A 23,625-nucleotide genomic window follows, 5' to 3' on the forward strand; every position below is an offset into this window, starting at 1 on the left:
TTACCCTGGGAGTCCTCAGCATCAACTCCGGACCCCATGAGGTCTCATGGCATCAGTTCAAACATAGGGAAGGAAACCTCCTGATTACCACGTACCGCTTTCCTCAGCTGACAAATCAGTCCACCTCCATGTTGAACACCACTTAGAGGAAGCACCGAGGGTGGCAAGGGTGCAGAACATACTCTGGGTGGGGGACTTCAATGTCTATCTCCAAGAGTGGCTCAGTAGCACCATTACTGACTGAGCTGGCTGAGTCCTAAAGGACATAGCTGCTAGACTGGGTCTGCGGCAGGTGGTGAGGGAACCAACACGAGGGAAAAACATACTTGATCTCATCCTCACCAACCTGCCAGTAGCAGATGCATCTGTCCACAACAATATCAGTAGGAGTGACCACCGCACAGTTGTTGTTGTGCCTTCAAAGATATCCTCTGTCGTGTTGTGTGGCACTACCACTGTGCTAAATGGGATAGATTTTGAACAAATCTCGAACAGATCTAGCAACTCGAGCTTGGGCATCCATGAGGCACTGTGGGCCATCAGCAGCTGCAGAATTGTACTCGAACACAATCTGTAATATCATGGCCCGGCATATCCCCCACTCTACCATTACCATCAAGCCAGGGGATCAACACTGGTTAAATGAGGAGTGCAGGAGGGCTCACCAGGAGCAGTGCCAGGCATACCCAAAAATGAGGTGTCAACCTGGTGAAACTATAACACAGGACTACCTGATTGCCAAACAGCATAAACAGCAAGTGATAGACAGAGCTAAGCGATCCCACAACCAACGGATCAGATTTAAGGTCTGCAGTCCTGCCACATCCAGTTGTGAATGGTGGTGGACGATTAAACAAATCACTGAAGGAGGTGGCTCCACAAATATCCCCATCCTCAGTGATGGGGGAGCCCAGCACATCAGTGCAAAAGATAAGGCTGAAGCATTTACTACAATCATCAGCCTCCTCTAGAGGTTCCCAGCATCATGGATGCCAGTCTTCAGCCAATTCGATTCACTTCAAGTGATATCAAGAAATGGCTGAAGGCACTGGATACTGCGAAGATTATGGGCCCTGGCAACATTCTGGCGATAGTACTGAGACTTGCGCTCCAGAACTTGCTACGCCCCTAGCCAAGCTGTTCCAGTGCAGCTACAACACTGGCATCTACCCAGCTATGTGGGAAATTGCTCAGGTATGTCCTGTACACAAAAAGCAAGACAAATCCAACACGGCCAATTACCGCCTCATCTGTCTACTCTCCATCATCAGTAAGTAATGGAAGGGGACATCAACAATGTTATCAAGCAGCACTTGCTTAGCAATAGCCTGCTCACTGATGCCCAGTTTGGGTTCTGCCAGGGTCACTCAACTCTTGACCTCATTGCAACCTTGGTTCAAACATGGACAAAAAGGACTGAACTCCCGAGGTGAGGTGAGAGTAACTGCCCTTGACATCAAGGCAGCATTTGACCGAGTGTGGCATCAAGGAGCCCTAGCAAAACTGGAGTCAATGGCAATCGGGGGAAAACTCTCCACTGGTTGAAGTCATACCTAGCACAAAGGAAGATGGTTGTGGTTGTTGAAGGTCAGTCATCTCAGCTCCAGGAGATCACTGCAGGAATTCCTCAGGGTAGTGTCCTTGGCCCAATCACCTTCAGCTGCTTCATCAATGACCTTCCTTTCATCATAAGGTCAGAAGTGGGGATGTTTGCTGATGATTGCACAATGTTCAGCACTATTCGTGACTCCTCAGTACTCAAGCAGCCCATGTCCAAATACAGCAAGACTTGGACAATATCCAGGCTTGGGCTGACAAGTGGCAAGTAACATTCGCGCCACACAAGTGTCAGGCAATGACCTTCTCCATCAAGAGAGAATCTAACCATCACCTCTTGACGTTCAATGGCATTACCATCACTGCATTCCCCATTAGCAACATCCTGGGAGTTACCATTGATCAGAAGCTGAACTGGACTAGCCATATAAATACTGTGGCTACAAAAGCAGGTCAGAGGCTAGAAATCTTGCGATGAGTAACTCACCTCCTGACTCCCCAAAGCCTGTTCACCATCTACAAGGTACAAGTCAGAAGGATGATGGAATACACCCGACTTGCCTGGATGAGGACAAAGCAGCCGCTTTATTGGCTTCACATCTACAAACATTCACCCCCTCCACCACCAACGCACAGTAGCAGCATTGTGTATCATCTACAAGATGCACTGCAGGAATTCACCAAGGCTCCTTCGATAGCACCTTCCAAACCCACAACCACTAACAAGGGCAGCAGACAGATGGGAACACCACCAGTTGGAAGTTCCCCTCCAAGTCACTCACCATCCTGACTTGGAAATATATTGCCGTTCCTTCACTGTCGCTGGGTCAAAATTGTGGAACTCCCTCCCTAACAGCACTGTGGGTGTTCCTAAACCACATGCACTGCAGTGGTTCAAGAACATTGCTCACCTCCCCTTCTCAAGGGCAATTAGGAATGAGCAATAAATGCTGGCCCAGCCAGCAAAGCCCACATTCCCTGAATGATTTTTTTTTTTAAATTGACAGGTCTCGACGTTTCATGCAGGGTACTCTGCCCTTGTTGCTGATTGGTGCAGAATGGATGGTAAATATTTCTTGAGCAAGGGTGGCCAGATGTCACTGCCTCAAGGCAGCGGGCTTCTCATAAATGTGACGTTGGTAGATCTCCATAGCTTACCTGCAATCAGCAGCAAGAATGGTAACGTACTGAACCATCACAACACATGACCAATCAGCAGTAAGATCCCACCCATATTCCGATCCTCCACTATGTATTATTACCTCTATCACCAGTTCCAGTCATTGCTCCAAATGACAGGCAAATTATGCTGCTGAGCCGTCAAGGCCTACCAGTTCTAAGGAACTCTGTTAAGATAACAACTGCTCTTTTCAGAGCAATTCTACATAGTCTTAATCTTCACTAATTTGACATACCTATCGCTTACATCAATATTCAAACAAAATCCTCATGAGCTACCATAAACTATCAAGGGAGGTGGGATCATTTTGCACTATTTTGACACGCCGAAAAAAAACAATAGATGCATTAAAAAATTCTTCCCTATCAGTCCAATTAATAGCAGGGACTACACAGTGTGAACAGACCAGGTAGGTAACAGGACCAGTACTTATGCAGTGTTAAATTACCTGATCTCAGCTGACACTTTAATCAGATTAAGCGCCCTCAATGCTTGGAAATAAAGAGGGGGAAATAAAAATCAAACAGTTCCTGTGCCTAAACGCCATCTAACAAATCCTACTAGAATGTGTATCTGAGCGTGTGTATGTCAATGATCTCAGTTGCATATCCTGCTGACACTCACTGATTAAGTACCAATTACTTATACCTTGGTTCAACAAAGAACCCAAGAATGGCCAGTGCTTTTCATTTCTTGGAAAAACTCAGCAGGTCTGGCAGCATCGGCGGAGAAGAAAAGAGTTGACGTTTCGAGTCCTCATGACCCTTCGACAGAACTTGAGTTCGAGTCCAAGAAAGAGTTGAAATATAAGCTGGTTTAAGGTGTGTGTGTGGGGGGGCGGAGAGAGAGAGAGAGAAAGAGAGAAGTGGAGTGGGGGTGTGGTTGTAGGGACAAACAAGCAGTGATAGAAGCAGATCATCAAAAGATGTCAACAACAATAGAACAAAAGAACACATAGGTGTTAAAGTTGGTGATATTATCTAAACGAATGTGCTGATTAAGAATGGATGGTAGGGCACTCAAGGTATAGCTTTAGTAGGGGTGGGGAGAGCATAAAAGATTTAAAAAAAAAAAATTTTTTAAATTTTTTTTTAAATAATGGAAATAGGTGGGAAAAGAAAAATCTTTATAATTTATTGGAAAAAAAAAAGGGGAAACAGAAAGGGGGTGGGGATGGGGGAGGGAGCTCACGACCTAAAGTTGTTGAATTCAATATTCAGTCCGGAAGGCTGTAAAGTGCCTAGTCGGAAGATGAGGTGTTATTCCTCCAGTTTGCGTTGGGCTTCACTGGAACAATGCAGCAAGCCAACGACAGACATGTGGGCAAGAGAGCAGGGTGGAGTGTTAAAATGGCAAGCGACAAGCGCCCACTCCAGCATGATGCCACCACCAAACACATCTTCCCTTCACCCCCCCCTATCGGCATTCCGTAGGGATCGTTCCCTCCAGGACACCCTGGGCCACTCCTCCATCACCCCCTACTCCTCAACCCCCTCCTATGCCACCACCCCATGCCCACGCAAAAGATGCAACACCTGCCCCTTCAATTCCTCTCTTCTCACTGTCCAAGGACCCAAACACTCCTTTCAAGTGAAGCAGCATTTCACTTGCATTTCCCCCAACTTAGTCTACTGCATTCGTTGCTCCCAATGTGGTCTCCTCTACATTGTAGAGACCAAACGTAAACTGGGCTACCGCTTTGCAGAACACCTGCGGTCTGTCCACAAGAATGACCCAAACCTCCCTGTCGCTTGCCATTTTAACACTCCACCCTGCTCCCCTGCTCTCTTGCCCACATGTCTGTCGTTGGCTTGCTGCATTGTTCCAGTGAAGCCCAACGCAAACTGGAGGAATAACACCTCATCTTCCGACTAGGCACTTTACAGCCTTCCGGACTGAATATTGAATTCAACAACTTTAGGTCATGAGCTCCCTCCCCCATCCCCACCCCCTTTCTGTTTCCCCCTTCCTTTTTTTTCCAATAAATTATAAAGATTTTCCTTTTCCCACCTATTGCGATTATTTTAAAAAAAAAATTTTTTTTAAAAATCTTTTATGCTCCCCAACCCCACTAGAGCTATACCTTGAGTGCCCTACCATCCATTCTTAATCAGCACATTCATTTAGATAATATCACCAACTTTAACACCTATGTGTTCTTTTGTTCTATTGTTGTTGACATCTTTTGATGATCTGCTTCTATCACTGCTTGTTTGTCCCTACAACCACACCCCCACTCCACTTCTCTCTCTCTCTCCGCCCCCCACACACACACCTTAAACCAGCTTATATTTCAACTCTTTCTTGGACTCGAACTCAAGTTCTGTCGAAGGGTCATGAGGACTCGAAACGTCAACTCTCTTCTTCTCCGCCGATGCTGCCAGACCTGCTGAGTTTTTCCAGGTAATTCTGTTTTTGTTTTGGATTTCCAGCATCCGCAGTTTTTTTGTTTTTATAGCTTTTCATTTCTTGGTTGGCTAAGAGAATTCTTATATATGACTAGTTGCTTGTTAACATCACTGCAGCTCCACACTGGGAATCCTTATTAAATGACACTACAATCCACTGCACAGCAAGAGAGGTAACATTCTCCACACTGTGAAGAGGGATGTGATTTTGGAGAACATGGTGGTATTCTGTAAAGAAGGCTGTGTGGGAGTGTGGGGGAGAACATGATTAATTAAATTGGTGGAAGGTTAGTAAAGACAGCTTGTCTGTAGGAACTGAGAGATGAAAAGGTAAATAACTAACTTGTAATGAGAGGCTCTGGTGAAGTGGACTTAAAAGTAAATAGGTTAGGTTTTTAAATTTGCATTAGATGATAGGTAGGGACTTGACTTTTCAGCTCTTAAAGTTCAAAGGAGAGTTTAGAAGTGACAAGGGACTTCTACAACTTAAAAAGATGCTGTAAGTAAACAAGGGAAGGTTATTAAATTTTATTTGACCAGAAAGTAGAGGCAAATGGAAAACATGAAAGATTTTTATGTTTGGAAAAGCTGAGTTAAAAGGAGTGCTTGGGAGGAATGGAACCTACAAAAGGGTAAAAAAAATTTAAAGCAAGATACTTAGTTGAGTTGTGGTGGCTCCGAGGGAGAATCCACTGAAGACAACTTCTGTGTGCTGGAGTGCTTAAAAACTGTGAAGGATTTGAATTTGAAGCAATCATCCAGTTTCAAGGCAGAAAAGTCTTTTGAAAGCAACCTTTCTTTTGGATTTCCACAGCAGAGTGGGAGTGGGAAGTCGTCTGCTCTACCTTTACTAAATTGACAGGGGTTTTTGCCTTGGGTAATATTACTAGATTTTTATGGTTAAAAATCTAAAGGGAGCTGTTACCAAGGAGTTTACTTGTGTGTTCTAACCAAGCAGATTTTTTGGGGGAATGTTTTGTAAGACTATTTTAATGTGTAATTTTACTCTTGTATGCTCAAGTATTTTTTCTTCTTGTTCATAAATCTTTTAATTTTAAAATCTTAAAAGTGTTACTGAGATTCTAAGCTTCTGGAATCAGTAGTTTCCCCCTCGGGGAGATGATACCGTAGTGGTATTGTCACTGGACTAGTAATCCAGAGACCTAGGGTAATGCCCTGGGGACCCAGGTTTGAATCCTGCTACAGCAGATAGTGGAATTCAATTTTTAAAAATCTGGAATTAAAAGTCTAATGATGATGATGATGAAGCCATTGCCGATTGTTGTAAAAACCCATCTGGTTCATTAATGTCCTTTGGGGAAGGAAATCTGCCGTCCTTACCTGACCTGGCCTACATGTGACTCCAGACCCACAGCAGTGGTTGACTCTTAACTGCCCTCTGAACAAGTACAATTAGGAATGGGTAATAAATGCTGACCTAGCCAGCAACACCCACATTTCATGAATAAAAAAATAAATACATTTTCCAAATAAAAATAAAGGTTATGATCAGTAAGACAAGTTTCCCTCTGGGATTTAGCTTGCTCAGCAAATAACATCAGGTCGTAACAACACAGAGATTGACTTTCTTCAAGGTCAGTGGCTATCAGTTCTGTGGAAGGGTCATGAGGACTCGAAACGTCAACTCTTTTCTTCTCCGCCGATGCTGCCAGACCTGCTGAGTTTTTCCAGGTAATTCTGTTTTTGTTTTGGATTTCCAGCATCCGCAGTTTTTTGTTTTTATCTCAGTGGCAATCTCCCTTGCTTTGCTGCTGACCGCAGAATCCAGGCCATTAATTGAGAGCATAAAAGCAATGTATGCAGATCGAGAATTAATTAACATAAAATAAAAAGGCATAAAATTCCTCATTAATGAATTAAGATTTCTTTTGAATCAAAGCTGGCACATAAAATGTTCATATGCCTATAAATGGTTTTCAGTACCTCTACAGTCTGCCACACTCTACTTTTATGAAATATTTATATTTTGATAATTGCCTTTTCCTTTATTTTCAATTAATTTTGATCATTTAACAAAAACAAAGAAAATTATGGAAAAAGCAACTGCAGATCCGGGAAATCTGAAAAAAAAACACAAGTTGTTGGAAACCTTCAGCAGATGTGGCAGCATCAATGAAGAGGAGGAATTAGCATTTTGAATGCAAACCCATTGTTAAAACTGTAATATATTACAGTACATCAATATTTAAACAGTCCTCACCTGTAAAAAAATTCAGCTTTCACACAAAATGTTGGTTCCTCTGTTCTCTCCATTGACGCTGCCTCACCTGAGGGTTTCCAATATTTTGCATATTTTTAAAATATTACTATAAATCTACCTTTTCTGTGAAGGTGTGCAAGATTTTGAGAGCTTCGTCATGTTCCTTTCCTTCCCCAAATGTGTTGAATAGAAAGTCTGGCCAAAACCAAGGCATCTTCTGCCTGCGGTGAATCAAATCACTCATCCTAGGCAAAGAGAAATCATTATCTTCACTAGAGCATCAAGTTCCACTCTACTCACTTATTCACAGCTGCAAAATATGACTTCTGTTTTACATTAGCCTATAGCAGGGCTTGAACAACATTCAAGCTTGGCTGACAAGTGGCAGATAGTATTTTACACTGGGCAATGCCTATCTATGACATAAACTCATTGAACAAATTAGTGCTGATCAAAAGCTCATCTGAATCGCTCACATTAGCACTGTGGCTATGACAGATGAATAGGAGCTCAGTACTCTGGTGATGAGTGACTCACCTACTGCCCTTTTAAGGCCTACTTGCCATCTACAAGGCCCAAGTTAGGTCTGTGATAGAACACTCACCTGGATGAATGTAGTGTTAATAACATTCAAAAAAGATCTTACAATATCCAAGGCATCACCGCAGGAGGTCCTCAGGGTAGTGCCCTAGGCCCAACCATCTTCAGCTGCTTCATCAATGACCTCCCTTCCATCATTAGGTCAGAATTGGGATGCTCGCTGATGATTGCACAATGTTTAGCACCACTCACGACTCCTCAGATACTGAAGCAGCCCTTGTTCAAATGCAGCAAGACCTCGACAATATCCAGGGCAGACAGGTAGCAAGGAACATTCATGCCACAAAAGTGTTAGGCAATGCTCAGCTCCAACATGGAGAAACCAATCATCGACCCTTGATGTTCATTGGCATTACTATTACTGAATCCCCCACTATCAACATTCCGGGGGTTACGATTGACCAGAACTTGAACAGGACCAGCCATATAAATACTGTGGTTACAAGAGCAGGTCAGAGGCTAAGAATTGTGTGATGAGTAACTCACCTCCTGACTCCCCAAAGCTTGTCCACCATCTACGAGGCACAAGTCAGGAATCTGATGGAATACTCACGCTTGCCTGGATGTGTGCAGCTCCCACAACAATCAAGAAGCTTGACACCGTCCAGGACAAAGCAGCCCACTTGATTGGCACCACATCCACAAACATTCACTCCATCCACCATCAAAGCACAATAGCACAGTGTATAAGATCTACAAGATGCACTGCAGGAATTCAGTCACTGGATGAAAATCCTCACATTTCCTTCTTAACACCATTGTGGAAACGCCACAATCAGAGATAGCAGCAGTTCAAGGAGGTAGCCAATAGGAATAGGCAATGCACACACACACCCAATTTTCTAATGTTCTGCTACTGTGTGCAGCATTTTACGTGAGTCACAATACCTGAAGAACAACGTGCTTCAAGTATGATTTCCTTCAATAAATGTGTACTGTTTTGGTGGCACTGCTGCTAGGGCATTCAGGCAAGTGTGGAAAGGGGACGTCCAGGAGTGTCAGGAAGGATATGGGTGGGGTTATCTGAGCTTTCTTTGTGGGGCCCAGAGGAGTACGTCTGCCTTTCAGGGCCCACAAAGTTTTAAAAAAAAAACATACCTTTCAGAGTCTCCATGGGTGCTGATCTTCCCTTAACCAGCTTTCTCACTTCAGCAAAATGAAAACTGCAGTTGAGGTTTATTGACATCATTGGACCCCAATCTGCATATTACAAAATGACCTCTCTGGCTTACAGAGGGTGTTGTTGTCACCTTCTGCAAAGCACACAGATAATTTGGTGGGTTCTTAAACTGCTCACTGCCTGTTAGAAGGCAGGTGGATACACTTAAAATCCACCCCATATCTGTACACCCTAAAAAAGCTGAATTTTGCCTGGATGGAAAGGAAAAGATAAAACAAATATCCATACCTATTGTTAAAATGCAACAACTAAGCACCATTACCTGTCACTGTCCTTAAATCTGCTTTTCATCCTTATTTCTGATATTTCTATACACTATAATTTTGAACAAGACGTTCTCAAAAGATCAAATTAAAAGCAATGAAAACCATAATAATTAACATTAATGACAGAAAGTTATGGATTATCCCGTCACCACTCAATCCTTCTGAATGGACTTTATCATGAAGGGTCATCCCTTACTTCACATCAGAAGACATAGAAACATAAATGACAATCAGGGAAAACTATTCAGGAACTCACTTGTAAATTGCACGTATATATTCCGAGTCACTGTTACTCTGAGCATAGACCTTCTTATCCATAGCAGTTTCTAGAATAAAAAATCCTTATGGTAAGTAACATATTCACACTGATCAAATCATTTAACCCTAATATTAGCAATACCCAAATAAGCTTAGATTTATAAACACTTGACATGAGAACAAGCAGACTGAATGTGTCAACACAAAATTACCAAAACAACTGACTCAACAATTCATACATCATTATTCTCTGTGAGAATACAAGAGGAAGAGCTCTGAGTTATTGACAATCTCTCAGTCGTGATAGTGACCATAACGACAATTAACAATTGGGAATGAGTTACATTATTCCTCAATTCCTCATTGTGCACTGCCTATATAGTTATTTATAAAAGATAATTATACACCTTTAGAACTGCTTTAGTCTGATAAACCTTTGAGTTGTCGAAGATTATAATTTAGCTTTAATTTGCAAACATTTTAAATTAGATTACATAAACTGAAAAAATCCTGTTAGGTTAAAAATCTGAGGTGTCAAACATTAAAGAGTTTTCAACATTTAAACCCCATTTTTAACCCAGGGAGGAATCAGGTGGGTGGCAAGCCCCCATGACAGTTGGACGATTTCAACCCCTGGCCCGCTGTTAAATTTGATGGATGAGCTGCCCTTCTAATCAGTCACGAATTAAGTAGCACCCATGCGATGCATGTAATTTACAGCACAAGTCACAAGGCAAGCTCAATGCTAAGTTGCATTGTCTGTCTGTATTTTTCATTCAACAATTTTTAAAGATTGTTGGCAAGATTGATACGCCATTTACATTTCTGATACATCCTTGGGAGGTCCTAGTGGAGGAAGTGAGGACCACCATAAGGAGCAACACTTCCCCAAAAAACACAAATGCATTCCTAATGCCAAGATGAAGCAGGCCTAAATAAAAGGCAGCTAACAGGGTCAGTGCTAGCAGCATCACCTCCAGAACCTGCATTCAATACAAGAAGATATTCAATGACCTCACAAGAGTAGCAAGGGTAAGTACAGCTCTTCACTTCACCTTTCTCAAAAGCACCTCAGAATGCTACTGTCAACCTCTCCCCAAATCCTTAAACATATAATCACAAGGACAGGCCTCTTTTTCATTTCAAACACATTCCCCTCTTCCTCTCTTTACCCCATATACTTACATCATTCTCCGCTGACAGACTCCCACTACTCCTTTTGGTGAAAGTCAAAAATAGAGCCAGACCTTTCAGGAGTGAAATTAGGCAGAGGTTTGGAAAACTCTTTTGTTAAGAGCAATTGATGCTAGATCAACTGTTAATTTTAGAACTGAGATTGATAATACTTTTGACTAACAAAAATCTAAGGGATTATGGGCAAAGGTGGGTTTACAGAGACAGGTCACTGATGAGCTATGATCTCAATGAAGAGTGGAACAGGCTCAAGGGACGGATGGCCTTCTCCTGTCCCTATGTCCCTACCCTTGCTAGTGCAATCACATCCTTCCTGTAATGTGATGGCCAGAGCTGTATGTAGTACTCTAGCTGTGGCCCCACTAATGTTTTATAGAGGTCTAGCATGGCCTTCCTGCTTTTACATTGGAGGGGCAGTAGCACAGTGGTAATTTTACTGGATTAATAATCCAGGGGCCCGGACTAATACTTCAGAGGCATGAGTTCAAATCCTACCATGGATTTTGCCCTCACACTTCTCTGCACTGAATTCAATTTTGTCACTGATCTATCCACCTGACCGGTCCATTGATATCTTCCTGCAGAAGACAGCTTTTTCCTCACTATCAACCACACAGCCAATTGGCTAATATTCTCATCATCTGCAAACTTCTTAATCATGTCCCCCACATTTAAATCTAATCATTAATATATATCACAAAAAGCAAGAGACCTAATACTAAGTCCAAAGGAACCCCACTGGAAACAGCCTTCCAGTCACAAAAAACACCTGTCCACAATTCTAGACTTCCTGCCACTTAGTCAATTTTGGATCCAACTTGCAACCTTCCCTTGGATCCCATTTCTGACCAGTCGGCCATGTGGATCTTGGGAAAAACCTTGTTAAAATCCATGTGGATTATATCAAAAGCACTACCCTCATCAACTCTAAATTGCTGCTTAAAAAAATTAAATCAAGTAAGTCAGTCACAGCCTTCCTTTAACAAATCCAGGCTGACTGCCTTTGATTAAGTGGTGTCTTAAGTGATGGTGTATATTGAAGGTCAGAAATTATTTCAATAGTTTATCAACCACTGAGGTTAGGTTGACTGAACTGTAATTACTGTCTATCCCTTTCCCCATTTTTAAACGAGGTTACAACATTAGCTGTCCTCCAGGCCTCCATTACCAAACCTGCAGAAAGAGCAGACTGGAATATGATGGATCGATTTCCTCTTTTGCTTTTCTTAACATCCTGGCGATTTATACTCACGCTCATTTAGCATATTCAAATATGCTAAACCCCTAATATCTCCTTTCTCACTATGTTTATCCCATTCAATATTTCACACTCCTCTTCCTTAGCTACAATATCTGCATTGTAACCTCTTTTGTGAGAGCAGACATGAAGTATTCATTTACTATGCCCACACACTCCCTCCACTTTTTGATCTCTAATTGGTATTATTCTTTCTTTAGTTGTCCTTTTGCTGTTAATTTATTTATAGAACATCTCTAGGTTGTCCTCAATTTTATTTGCCAATATTTTCATCCCCTCTCTGTACTTCAAAATTTCGTTTTTAATTTCACCTTTATACTTTCTATACTTCTCCAAGCTTTTTGCAGTATTTACTTCTCAATATCTAACATAAACTTCCTTTCTTTGGCTTATTTTATCTCCTTTACTGCTCCTTAACATCAGGGGGCCCTAGATTTGGGAGTCCCACCCTTTTTCTATTCCCTATTACCATTTCTTTCAATGCTTCCCACCTTCACAATACAAATTTTCCTCCAAGTAACTGTTTCCAGTTCACTTTTGCCAAATCGCACATCAACAGAGTGAAACTGGTCTCTCCCCAACTGAGAACTTCCACTCCTAGTACAAGTATTGATTTCACCAAGGAGTCAAGTTGCACTAGAGGAGACAGTCTTCAGACAGTTCAAAAAAACATACAAGAACAAAACAAAAATATTGGGTTACTTTTTGGTCAACAGTGAGGAAGTAGGTAAAAGACTTCAGGAAGACAGGTTAGCAAAATAGGTAGGTAAGTGGAAGATATAATTTAATTGCAGGGAAACAGGAGGTATTCATTTTTAAAACTAAAACAAGACATTGGAGTATACAGTTCCCTCAACAGAAGGATACTCAAGGCTGTTGATCAAGAGATATCTAGGGATTTAAATACATAATTTCCCAAATGTGAAAATGCAGGTGGTTCAGGCATTAAATGGGATCATAGAGTAAAACTTCAGAATTAATTGATTATTTAGGCCAGTTAGTAATCTGCATACAATTATGCATGACCCATTAGAGAATAATATTAAAACCACAGATTCACCAAGGGGATGCCAGGGATGGGAAATTATGGTTGAGGAGACAACACAAATATTTCTATTTGAGCAGATAAGTCGATGAGGAGACCAAATAGTTCTTTTAAAATTCCAAAAGCCTTGATATAGTAAATAGGCAAAGGCTTCCCTCAAGCTGATCCATCAGTGACCAGGAATCACAAAAGCATGAGGAAAAAGAAAGTTTAGGGAAAAAATATTTTATGCTTTGCCACTGAGTGTGCTTGAGATGGAGACCACTGCATCTTTTGAAGACAAAATCAAACAAATATTTGAAACAGAAGATATGTTGCTACGGAGGGAGAAGGATTAATTTTTAATTGCTATAGTGAAGGCCCAGCACAGATAATAGGCTAAATAGCCTCCTCCTGAGCTGTAAACTCTTATGCATCTACACATGTTTCCCATTCTAACAGTTTTCCCAAACTCACCACAGATAATGTCCAAAGCACAGAGTGTGATATCATTGAAGCAGTTAAAAGGTCCCTTGCCCACTTTCTTCTCCCATTTTTCCAGTAAAATATTGGTCTGTTCATTCATAACCTCTAGAAATTCCATCAGAATTGTGAAATGAAATGTCGGAGTTATCAATTTTCTCCTAGCACGCCATTTATTTCCTGTACTACAAAGCAAAGAATAGGAAATTATTTCTACATAATAAGGCACTATTTTATTGCATTTTAATAAAGTAACTATAAAGGGAGAATGCCAACTTCAGATCAGAAGCTATGATAAAAATATTAATGCCTCCAGGTGTCTGCTGCACAAACTTGTGTACTGGCCAACGTGACAATTTGAAGCCGATTATTTATGCTGATTGAGGGATGAGGCCAAGCCTCAAAATTCCACAAATAAAATCATTTATATTTATCTACTTTAATGATGTGAAGTAAATTGGATGTATAGCACTGAATATAGACTAAAAATTACTAATCAGTGATGTTACTGAACAAAATCTTAAGGCAATTACACCAAATTGCTGATCATTTTGAAAAACCATTTTTAAATTAAACAGGACAACACTTCCAACAAACTGATAGGGAGAGTTGTATGCAAGTGAACTAAGAATTTGAAAATCATTGGCACTTTATGCAAACTTATATCATGGAACAGTACTTTTTTTAAAAAAAAAGAAATCAGCTGTTTAGATCTTAATTTGATATTAAACAATGATACAGTGACTCTTTCATTCAAAAGTAAAATGCTGCTATTCTGTTAAGTATAGAAATATACAGCACAGAAGGCAGCTATTCAGCCAACTGTGTCTCTGCCAGCTTTTTGAATAAGCAGTTAGTCCCACTTTTTGTTTTGTTCGTTCATGGGGTGCGGATGTTGCTGGTCAGCATTTGTTGCCTATGCCCAATTGCCTTTGACAAGGGGCTGGTGAACTGTCTGCTTTAACCATTGCATTCTATGTAGTGCAAGTATACCCACAGTACTGTTGGGGAGGAAGTTCCATGATTTTGATCCAAATGATTTTGAACAGCGATATAGTTCCAAATAAAGATGGGTGCAACACTTGGAAGTGGTGGTGTTCTGATGTGTCTGCTGCCCTTGTCCATCGAGATGATAGCGTTTGAGAGTTTAGAAAGTGCTGCAAAAAGGGACTTTGGTGAGTTGCTGCAGTGGGTCTTGTATATAACACTGCTGCCACTGTGCATAGGTGGTGAAGGGAGCAAATGTTTAATTGATTAGATGAAGTGCCAATCAAGCCCTCGAGCTTCTTGAGTGTGGCTGGAGCTGCACTCATTCAGACAAGTCACACATCACATTCTTGAACTTGTGCTTTGTAGCTGGTGAAAAGGCTCTAGGGAGTTAGGAAGTGTATGACTCACCGCAGAATACCTAGTCTCTGATCAACTCTTCCAGTCACAGTATTATGTGGCTGGTCCAGTAAGTTTCTGGTTACTTCCTTAATCGTTCGCCAAAGCCCTGCTAATTTTTCCTATTCGGGAGTATATAATCCAAGAGGACCAAGGCAGAATGTGTTTCATTTAATTCCTTTAAAAAAAGCAATTGACTTGAACAATGGGCATGTTAGTTGGAATTTGTGGCGCTTTCTTCAATGTTATCAGAAGGAGGGTGTTGCAAGATGTTGTCTTATCACATCAAACATATATGAAGTGGTATTCATGGTGCAGAGCCAAGTGCTAGACCCTTTTTGATATTAATATCAAATTTAAATAATCATTTCTACTTTAGTGTGGTGTGTTACAGTTCACGCAAAGTCCAAGCTACTGTGATAATATGCACTTTTTACAAGCATAATGTAATCTGAAGATATGGATAGTAAAGGTAGAGGCTCCAACTTTCTTTCCATCAAATGGCTGGCCAGGTATCTCTCCCGCTCTTCCACCCGCTATTGGTGCATGTTGGAAGGATTTACAGATTGATATTCAACCTGCTTGGCTGAGTTATGAACATACCTTTCTTGGCCATCAAGTCATGGGGTGGTACTCGAGCCCAGAGCTTCTGGCTCAGAGGCAGGGATACTACCTACTGTGCCACAAGACCTTCCCTATTTCTATATTATACCAGATTAAATGAAGATTAATAGGGTACAGTAGCATAGTGTTTATATTACTGAAAAATAATCCAAAAGCTTGAACTAATGATATAGAGATACAAGTTCAAATCCCATTTCGGGAATTGGGGAATTTAAATAAATCTGGACCAAAAAGTGTCAGTAATGGTGACCATGAAGTTGCAGAATTGTCACTAATTTCCTTTAGGGAGGAAAATCTGCTGTCCTTACTCTGTACTCCAGACTGACAGCAACATGGATAACCCTTAGCTGTCCTCTGAAATGACCTAACAGCTACTCAGTGTATTTAAGGTGGCAGCTCACCACCACCTTCTTAATGGCAATTAGGAATGGGCAACAAACACTGGCCTTGTTAGTGACATCCACATCCCTTGAATAATAGCCAAACATTCACCTCAAGAAAAAAAATAAACACTTGAAAGGGTAAAAGAAAGGCCATCATACGGACAGGACAGAAATTAAAGAAATTAGTCAATATCAGAGAGTATGTTCACTGATTACCAAACCTGCCAAAATAGCTGAACTTTCAGCTCAATTTATTTCCGAATTATACAGCACAGCAATTAACTCATTTATGACAGTTCACTTTATGTATTCTAAAAGAACTGAACAAAGTTCAGCTTTGTTGACACAAACAGATTAATGTTTTAAGTAAACAATTTATATTTAATATAAAAATAAACATTTAGATGCTTGATCACTGAACTGCACTGATGTTTGGAGAGAAGTTCTAATAATTAGACAGCTCACCACCACCTTCTCAAGGGCAACTAGGGATGGGCAATAAATGCTGGCCCCGCCAACAAAGCCCACATCCTGTGAATGAATTTAAAAAAAAATAATCCCGGTTCTAAATTACTTTTATTTCATAGCAAAACAGATTGGGAAATAGTGCAAAGTAGGTGACATTTATTTAGCTGCCCATTGTACATTTCTTCTGATTTTCACTGACCAATGAAAATCAGCAGAGATGAGGAACAGACAACTGGACTGCTAGCACCTGTTTCACAAAATCAAAATGACTCCCCGATTGTATCTCCAACATTTGAGAAGATAGTTGTGCTGAATTCTAATAGCTGTATAATTGAGCCTGATGATAACACAAGGGATCATAGTGAAAGGTTAGTAACATGCTCTCAACATTAGTGAGATCAAACAGATTTAAATCCAAAACTCATGACTCATTGCATCGTAGACAATTTCAGCACAACATTATACAACTCTAATTGTACTTCAGGAAACTCCCTCTCAAGTTATCACTTTCCATGTCCCAATGTTCCCACAAAAAGATGAAGAGGAACATAATATACCTCTGGTTACGAGTACAATTCTTTTGCCTAAGAGTATGTGTCTCCAGGCCTTGTGTATATGCCACTTGTAGAGTTTGTGTGGGTAATGCCACAAATTCAGTAAGGTTACTTTAAATAAATGCTTGTTCCAAAGTATCACCTGATGCTCAGTTTTGACTACAAGTGGCCAAATTTACTGGACTCTAACCATAATTAATGGCTTTTATTAAAAATTTCTGTCACTCATTAGTAGAAGCAGCAGCAGGCGTAACATGACCCTTGCCACAAGTTGAGGAGCAATTCCCCACTTCACAGACGTAAAACCACAAGTGAGGTAAGCAAAGCTCAGGTTATGCCCGAGAAAGATGGGGAAAAAAAACTCAGTAACTCAGTGACATTCTTGAGCATGTCTTGGTTAAAGGGAACAATGATAAAATGGCAACAAGACCCCTGCTTGACCTCTTCCCAGCAAAAGGAAGAGTGGCAGAGGAACTGAAACAGAGGAGGGAGGGAAACAAAATGTTTAAAATATACCCGGATTACCAAACTATGACAATCTGAACATACTTAAAAATTATCTTGCACTATTACTACATTCCTTCACTACAGGCCTACAAAAGGCAGCTCAGTTGTGAATACAAAAAAGCTGCCTTTCATTATGATAGTAGTGGACAAACCTATCCCTTTTTGTCAGTAAAAATTCCAATGATTAAAGATTATCTCTGTATTACTATGACAACACTGCAAAAATTACTCTATAATTTTTGCATTATGGTCTGACCAGAGCAAAGGCTATATCAGATATATGTAGATGTACTAACAATACCTTGTCAACAGCCCTGTACCAAGCCAAGGGTGAAGAAACTTGTATGCATAGGATTTATCAAGGTGCTTGGAACTGCTCAATACGACCTATAGGATTACAAGACAACACACTGTTAGATTCTTCACAGTCTGTATTTTTAATAGAATCTTAATTAATGTTTATGTGCTTGTAAAAGAAATATCATGTTCTATTCTAGCAGTTCAAAATAGAAGAACGAAAAACACTTTGCCAACTTTACAGTTTTGTTAACTCAGGATGAACTATGCAGTGTGCAGACTCCACTGATGTACAATATCAGAATACTAAATGGCCACAAAATCCTGAATATAGCCTGAAAATGGGCATGGGTATCACTATGTGCGATTAATGTGCCTGCTTTCTGTCTGATGCAGACGGCAATGCCCTGCTTGACATGTTCAGCCTGCTCATTACCTTGATGATAGTGTGCAGCCAGCACTAAACATGCTGTTGAATAGCCACACGTGATTGTGAGAGGATAGCACTGCTTAAAACTAGCCTGAGCCTCTTAAAGGCTGCACCTATCTCTTGAACATCTCTCCCTCGAGAAACCCAAAAACTGAAATCTGGCTAGGCAGTGTTGCAGAAGCAAGAAGTGGAAGAAGGAGAAGAGGCTGACGAAGAAGGAACATCGTTACTTGCTCTCACACTCACAGCCACCAGCTCAAATGCTAACACTGTGTGTAACTCAAAGGGTAGCTTTGAGGCGGGATCTGCATGTGGTGTGTTTCCAGGTATGAGTAACACTTGTGCCAGCTTTCCAGTGCACAAGGTCACACATGAGTTCTCCTGCTTTAGGTGAACACTTTGCTGGTGCAATCTCCAGGAAAAAGTTGAAATGCTTGCTGCATTTCAGTCCTGCTGGAAAGCCTGTGGCTACTGTCTCGTATAGAAACCAGCTAGCCACTGGGGTAGCACTGCATAGGAGCACTAAACAAGCAAAGCTACATAAGAGAAGCGCTGAAGGAATACACAAGGACAAGGGTGATTTGTTAACTTTTGAAGGAAATGTTAGGTGATTTCAAGTACAGGAACAGGGATGTCTTGCTGCAATTATACAGGGCCTTACTAAGACCACATCTGGAATATTCTGTGCAGTTTTGGTCTCCTTATCTGAGGAAGGATGTACTTGCTATAGAGGGAGTGGAGCGAAGGTTTACCCGACTGATTCCTGGGATGGTGGGACTGACATATGAGGAGAGATTGAATCGATTAGGATTATATTTGCTGGAGTTCAGAAGAATGAGGGGGGAATCTCATAGAAACCTATAAAATTCTAACAGGACTAGACAGGGTAGATGCAGGAAGGATGGTCCTGATGGTGGGGCAGTCCAGAACCAGGGGTCACAGTCTGAGGATATGGGGTAGGCCATTTAGGCCTGAGATGAGAAGAAATTTCTTCCCTCAGAGAGTGGTGAGCCTGTGGAATTCATTACCACAGAAAGTAGTTGAGACCAAAAAATTGTATGTTTTCAAGAAGGAGTTAGATAAAGCTCTTGGGGCGAAAGGAATCAAAGGGTATGGAGAGAAAGCAGGAGCAGGCTATTGAGTTGGATGATCAGCCATGATCATAACGAATGGCGGAGCAGGCTTGAAGGGCCGAATGGCCTACTCCTGCTCCTAGTTTCTATGATTTGATTCTATAGTGGACATTTACAAATTTCAGGTACACTGTCAGATTCTGAAAGGTTCATTTTCAGTTCAAAACATTTTAAATCCTATTAATGCATAGATTCCTTTTTCCCCCCACAAAAAAAGTTTTCTATATCAGCACACCAGCAAAATTAATTGTATCATAATGTTGTACTTAAAGCAGGGCTGGTGAAGTACAGAAGCAGTGAGTACACCAATAATCTATTTTTCTTAAAATGTTGCTCATCAATGGTTCAATTTCCAATAGTTGCCACAGTCCCAGGGACAGCAAAACTCTTTCAGAGTGGACCTGTGCAGGAGGAGAGATACACAGGAATACCCATTTGGCCTTGTCTTCATCAAGCTCTTTCAGATGCATCTATCCATGACTGCATTGGCAGGAAATACCACCACATAGTCCATATAGAGAAAGTCCCACCTTCACACAGGTAACATCCTCCATCATGTTGTATATCACTACTACTGAGCTAAATGGGAAAGATTCAAACAGGTCTAACAACATGCCATAGACAAAGCTAAGTGATCCCACAGATCACAGATCAGGTCAAAGCTCTGTGGTTCTGTCACATCCAGTGGACATTTGGTGGATGGTGGACATTTAAACAACCAAAAGGAGAGGAGGCTGCATGAACATCCCCATCCTCAACAAGAGCAGAGCCTAATGCAAGTGTAAAAGACAAGGCTGAGCCATTTACAACTATCAGCCAGATGTGCCAAGTCTCAGCCTCCCAACATCACAGATGCCAATCTACAGCCAATTCAATTCATTCCACATAATATTAAGAAACAGCTAAAGCAATGGGCCCCAAAAACATATTATTGAAGATTTGTGCTCCAGAACTAACCATGCCCCAGGCCAAGCTGTTCAAGTACAGCTACAGTACTGGCATCTACTAGACAAAGTGGAAAATTGCCCAGTTATGTCCTGCCCACAAGGTCACTCTCCTTACAGGAAAAGATTTGGTAGGTATTCAATGTCATGGATTTTAAAGTAAGGAAAGTGAAAATGTTTCCAGTTGTGGAGGGGTCAGTAAGCAGAGGAGACAGATTCAGAGGACAGCAAAAGACCAGGAGTGGCATGAGGCAATGTTTTTTTAAAAAGTGACTTGTGATCTGGAATAACTGCCTGAAAAATCAGATTCAATTGTGCTTTTCGATAGAGAAGGAGGCAAATACTTGATCAGGGAAAAAGATTATACGGCTACAGGGAGAAAGCAGGGAAATGGGATTAATTGGATATTCTAGCAAAGAACCATAGAGGAGTAATGGCCTTTGCTATGACTCCATGAAAATGGAATCTAGACCATTACCACCCAATCAGCAGCAAAGCAATGAACGTGGCATCAACAGTGCTATCAAGCAGCATTTACTCACCAATAACCCGCTCACAGATGCTCAGTTTAAGTTCCATCAGAACCATTCTGCTCCAGACCTTATTACAGCTTTGGTCCAACCATGGACAAAAGAGCTGAATTCCAGAGGTGAGATGAGTGCAACTGCCCTTGACCTCAAAGCCTTAAACTGATGAGGCACCAAGGAGCCCTAGGAAAATTGAAGTTAATTGGAATCATGAAGAAAACTCTAGATTTAATTAACAAAATATAAATGGGTGGGATTTGAGAATTCTCCAGAATTCATGAACCAGGCCATTTACACAATTACTATGCCTTCATAGCCATCCTACAAGGCACAAGTCATTGTTATTGGATATCCTTAACGTTTCTAGGTGGGTACAGCTCCAACAGCACTCAAAAATCTCAACACCATCAAAGATAAGGAAGCTTGTTTAATTGACACCATATCTACCCCAGTGCACTGTGGCTATAAAGTGTACTGTTGACGGGATCTCAAATCATAGCCTATCAACTAGAAGGATAGGGGCAGCAGGGTCATGGGAACACCAATATATCACCACTCCATCATTGTTGGGTCAAAATTCTGGAACTCCCTCCCTAACAGCACTGTGGGGTACCTTACCATTTAGGCTGCAGCTGTTGAGAAAGCAGTTCACCACCACTTTCGCAAGGGCAATTAGGAATAGGCAACAAATGCTGGCTTTGCCAGTGACACATCCTGTAAATGAATAAATTAAAAACGCATTTTTAAAATCAACCACAGGTCCAAAGACCATTTATCTATAACTTACCTCCACAGTCTCTGCATGAAACAACACAATAAAGGGTAATGGTCCTAGCCACAATTTCATCAATGGTTCATCTCTGCACTTGGTGGTAAATTCAATCAGTTGAAGAAAAAAGTCTAAAAGAACCCAAAATAATTGTCAATTGCAGAAGTGGAAAACACTAGTGTATATACCATGCACAGGAATAACTAAGCCACTGAATTAGAAACCATCCCAGTTTAATTCTCAGATCTTTGTTATTACTTACATCATCCCCTATGTCTATAGTTGTTATGATCACTCCAAGAATCTAATTCTCTTCAAAAGTCAGAGAAATTAAGTTCCCAAAAATGAAAAGCAGGTTGTACAATATGCAAGACACTTCAAAACTTCATTTTAAAAAGTTTGAAAAAGGTATTTGTTTATAAACATAAAGAAAAATACATTTAACCCACTTTTATTCTATTAACCACAAGCTACTTCTTAAGTTCTACTCTTCTTTATACTGGGAACCTGTTTGATCAAGTATGTGCCATAATAATACTGATCTGTGCTCAAAGCAGAGGGGTTACAAATATACTTAAATACATGCAAAACTCCATTTACGATTATCATAATTAAATTCTTTACTATTAGTTACTTTTTATTGACATTTTTTCAAAACTATACTTTATTCATAACACTTGTAAAGATACGTTACAAAAAATTTCAACTTGAAAACTACAGAAAATGCTATAAAACTTGGCTTCTCTCCTCTTTTACTCCACTGACACTCGAAAGCACAGGCAGCTCTGTCACTGTGTATCCCACCTTCTCCGCTGGGCTTGAAAAGAAGTGCGTTACCCAGTATCGGGTAAGTCGGACTGAGCCCGGGGATTCGCTTCATCCTGTTCCATTTACGCACGTAGTCGCTGAACAAGTGGAAAGCGAGCACAGCCAGGAGAGTGAGGAAGATGGCACTGAGCGCAGCGCTCGGGGGAAGCGCCTCCATACCGCCGCGCATCCACTGTCCCAGGAGCGGCTCCCGCTACGACTGCATCCGCCGTCTCAGTGCAGTGTCACTGGCAAACTCTCAAACTCTCCCTGCTATTATCTTTATTAGTTATTATTAGGACATTGCTGCCGTGCAATTTAAATTCCTAAAAGCGTTAATACAATTTCCAGTTCAGGGTTTACCAACTCCACTTCAATGTTTTCCTGGAAATATGATCATGTGAGTGTCTAGTCACGTGACGCTGCCCTCCTCTCCCTGCTGGCTGGCTCTCAGTTGCACTTGAGTTTCCTTTCTGGGACGTTCAGTCATATGTATTTGGACTTCACACGAAATTATGTAGAGACAAATAGCGGAGAGCAGCAGTGAAACGTTGTTTTACAGGCGAGGGTGAAGTATGCAGTGGTGTCACCAAGGTGTCAGTGTTGGGAGTACAGCTTTTTTTGATTTATATAAATAATCTGGACTTGGGTGTACAGGGTGTCATTTGAAAGTCTGCAGATGTTGCTAAAATCAGGAATGTAGTAAACAGTGAAAAGGATAGGAACAGACTTCAGGAGACACTTTACAACCTTCCAAACTACATCTCTAGACTTTTGTTTCTTTCTCCATTCCATCTCCTTTTTACCTTGGACCAACATCCCTTTGTCAAGTAATTTCTCCTGCTTTCCACCCCATCACATGCCTTCCCTTTTGTTCCCCTCCCCCCCTTGCTTCAAACCTGTTACATCTTGAACTTTTTGCAATCCTGATGAAAGGTCATCGACTTGAAACTTTAGGCTGAATTTGATGTCTGATGCTGAAGTTCCACAGCCAACGCTGAAAGCTGGAGGTGACCCTGCTTCAATGGGCAGCAGGACTTGGGAAAGCCTATTGCCAGTGGCAGTCAATTATGTGACTGCCATCAGGACTGACGGCCAATTAAGGATGGTGGCTCGCCCTCCGAGAGCTGCTGACCCAATCAGAGGACCAGCAGCTCAACAGTGCCA

General features: G+C 41.2%; 1 protein-coding gene across 1 annotated transcript in view; it reads right to left on the bottom strand.

Moving 5' to 3' along the window:
* LOC121284707 (cytochrome P450 4V2-like) overlaps positions 1–22,851 on the bottom strand; it is a 55,351-nt gene extending 32,500 nt beyond the window's left edge. Inside the window, exons 1-6 of the mRNA XM_041200264.1 lie at positions 22,456–22,851; positions 21,670–21,782; positions 17,853–17,938; positions 13,624–13,814; positions 9,669–9,738; positions 7,485–7,611 (exon numbers count right to left, since the gene is read on the bottom strand). Coding sequence (XP_041056198.1) covers positions 7,485–7,611; positions 9,669–9,738; positions 13,624–13,814; positions 17,853–17,938; positions 21,670–21,782; positions 22,456–22,648 — 780 coding nt within the window. The 5' untranslated portion in view covers positions 22,649–22,851. The remainder of the gene's footprint in view (positions 1–7,484; positions 7,612–9,668; positions 9,739–13,623; positions 13,815–17,852; positions 17,939–21,669; positions 21,783–22,455) is intronic.
* Between the last annotated feature and the right edge of the window lie 774 nt (positions 22,852–23,625).

Source organism: Carcharodon carcharias, chromosome 1 (assembly GCF_017639515.1).
Source record: "Carcharodon carcharias isolate sCarCar2 chromosome 1, sCarCar2.pri, whole genome shotgun sequence".
In the NCBI taxonomy this organism is placed as follows: Eukaryota; Metazoa; Chordata; class Chondrichthyes; order Lamniformes; family Lamnidae; genus Carcharodon; species Carcharodon carcharias.